Source organism: Salvelinus sp. IW2-2015, linkage group LG4q.1:29 (genome assembly GCF_002910315.2).
Source record: "Salvelinus sp. IW2-2015 linkage group LG4q.1:29, ASM291031v2, whole genome shotgun sequence".
In the NCBI taxonomy this organism is placed as follows: Eukaryota; Metazoa; Chordata; class Actinopteri; order Salmoniformes; family Salmonidae; genus Salvelinus; species Salvelinus sp. IW2-2015.
In genome coordinates, this window is record NC_036842.1 from 29,594,263 (window position 1) to 29,596,205 (window position 1,943).

The 1,943-nt window shown below is 48.4% G+C and overlaps 1 protein-coding gene across 2 annotated transcripts in view; it reads right to left on the reverse strand.

Annotated features, from left to right (window-relative positions):
* Window positions 1-899: 899 nt before the first annotated feature.
* Window positions 900-1,943, reverse strand: part of fibcd1b (fibrinogen C domain containing 1b) — a 259,633-nt gene continuing 258,589 nt past the window's right edge. For both annotated transcript variants that reach the window (XM_023984332.2, XM_023984331.2), the window contains one exon: window positions 900-1,718. In XM_023984332.2, the coding sequence (XP_023840100.1) occupies window positions 1,456-1,718 (263 nt within the window). In that variant the 3' untranslated portion in view covers window positions 900-1,455. The remainder of the gene's footprint in view (window positions 1,719-1,943) is intronic.

The following is a 1,943-nucleotide window of genomic DNA, read 5'->3' on the forward strand; positions in this document are numbered from 1 at the left end:
CTGTATTATCCTCTTTTCCATTCTGCTGCCTCCTACATTCACCCACTACCAATGGGAACTTGATAACCTTCATCATATCATTTTTACATAGGATGTTTGTCTGACTGACTGGGAGCTCAAATGGATCACTGAAATGGACTCTTAGGGCGATTGGGAGAGTGATTAGAGGACAAGCACACTTGCATGCATGCACGCAGAAACTAACACACACTGCAGCGTTACCATCTGGGGCACTGTAGAAGTAGTAACTTGGTTGGTGATCAGACTAAGTGCCCAATATGCTCCCTAATAGCCTCAGTCAGATGATTGAGATCGGTTCCCTCTTGTTTACACATCCCTTCTTCCTCAGCCCTCCATAACCGCTCCTCCATCTTTCTTTTTCTCTGTATATTCCCATTTTCTTAGTCTCCTTTTCATTCAGTCATTCCCTTCGACCCCTCTGTTTGATCTGTTCTCTCTCTCTCTCTCCCTTTCTCTCCCCCTCTCTTTCAATCTTCTGTCTCCTTTTATTTAAACCGTTCCCTCTCTATACCGGTGCAGCTGTTCCATTGTGTTGTGTCTCCTACCCGAATCTATCTGAAATAAAGGGACACGTAAGCAGTATTGTGGGTTGGGCCATTCTGGCTGGGAGGCCAATGCAGCCGGGTCACTTTAGGTGACAGAGTTTTGCTGTGGTCATATTGTAGCTCCAGGGGGCAGGGTGTGTGTGTGTAAGTGTGGTGTGTCGTGTGTGTGTGTGTGTGTGTAGATGTGTCGGGGTGTGTGTGTTGTGTGTGATGTGGTCGTGTGTGTGTGTGTGTGATGTGTGTGCTGTGGTGTGTGTGTGTGTCGTGTGTGTGTGTGTGTGATGTGTGTGTGAGTCTGTGTGTGTGCGTGGTGTGTGTGCCAACTGTATGTCACATCTCCGTTTCTGACATATCATGAATCAGTCACTTGTTCTAAGGTCACACGGTAACGCCACGCTTCGCTGACTGGCAGCAACGCAGCAAAGGACTGTGGGAATAGGACTACTGGTTACAGGGCACAACAAACACAGGAGACAGGTCAAGGACAAGATCAAGGCTCAGAAGGAATAGACAGATACTTGACTAATAACTAGATATAAATGAAGCACTAATAGAAAGAGTGAGGAACAGAGTGAATCAGACTCATTTCCTGATCCAGTGAGGTCATGAGGTTGTTGGGAAGGAAGTGTGTGGGGGGAGGGGGGCACAAAAAGCCTCAGCACAAAACTAGTAGGCGATAGGGGACTAAGGGTAGGGATGGGGCACATGAAGTTGGGCGGGGCTGGGAGGTGGTGGAGAGGGACAAAGGCTCCACAGGAAACAGTAGAGAATAGTAGTAAATCAATCAAAGATGTCAATCCTTTTAGTCAGTCAGTAAACAGTATCTGAGGGTGTGGTTTTATTACTCTGAACACTTTCAACTCCTTTCCTCTGTTATTGCCTCATATACTCATTTGCTCTCGTCGCGCGCGGGTCGTATCTTCATCTCAGAAAACTTGAGGGAGTACTGCCAGCCGGTCCAGGTGGACCACTCGATGCCGTCGGCATAGGAGGTGTGCTGCCCGCGGAGGTACTGTCCGTTCAGGTTGGACGTGTGGCAGTTACGGTACCACCAGGCGCCGTGGTAGAAGGATGCACAGTTGTTCTCTGAGTGGTCGTTGTCCTTGTCTTTGGTGGTGAACTTCATCCCGTTGTGCTTGAGCAGAGCATCGCCTGTATGGTGAAGGGGAGCGGGTTGGTGGTGAAGGGTGGGGGGTGGATTGGATGAGTGAAGGACACATTTATGTTGCATTCATGTACAAACAAACACACAACCATATTTACATACATGCACACGTACACACACATGTACACATGCACACATGCACACACACATACGCACACACACACACACACACACACACACACACACACACACACACACACACACACACACAC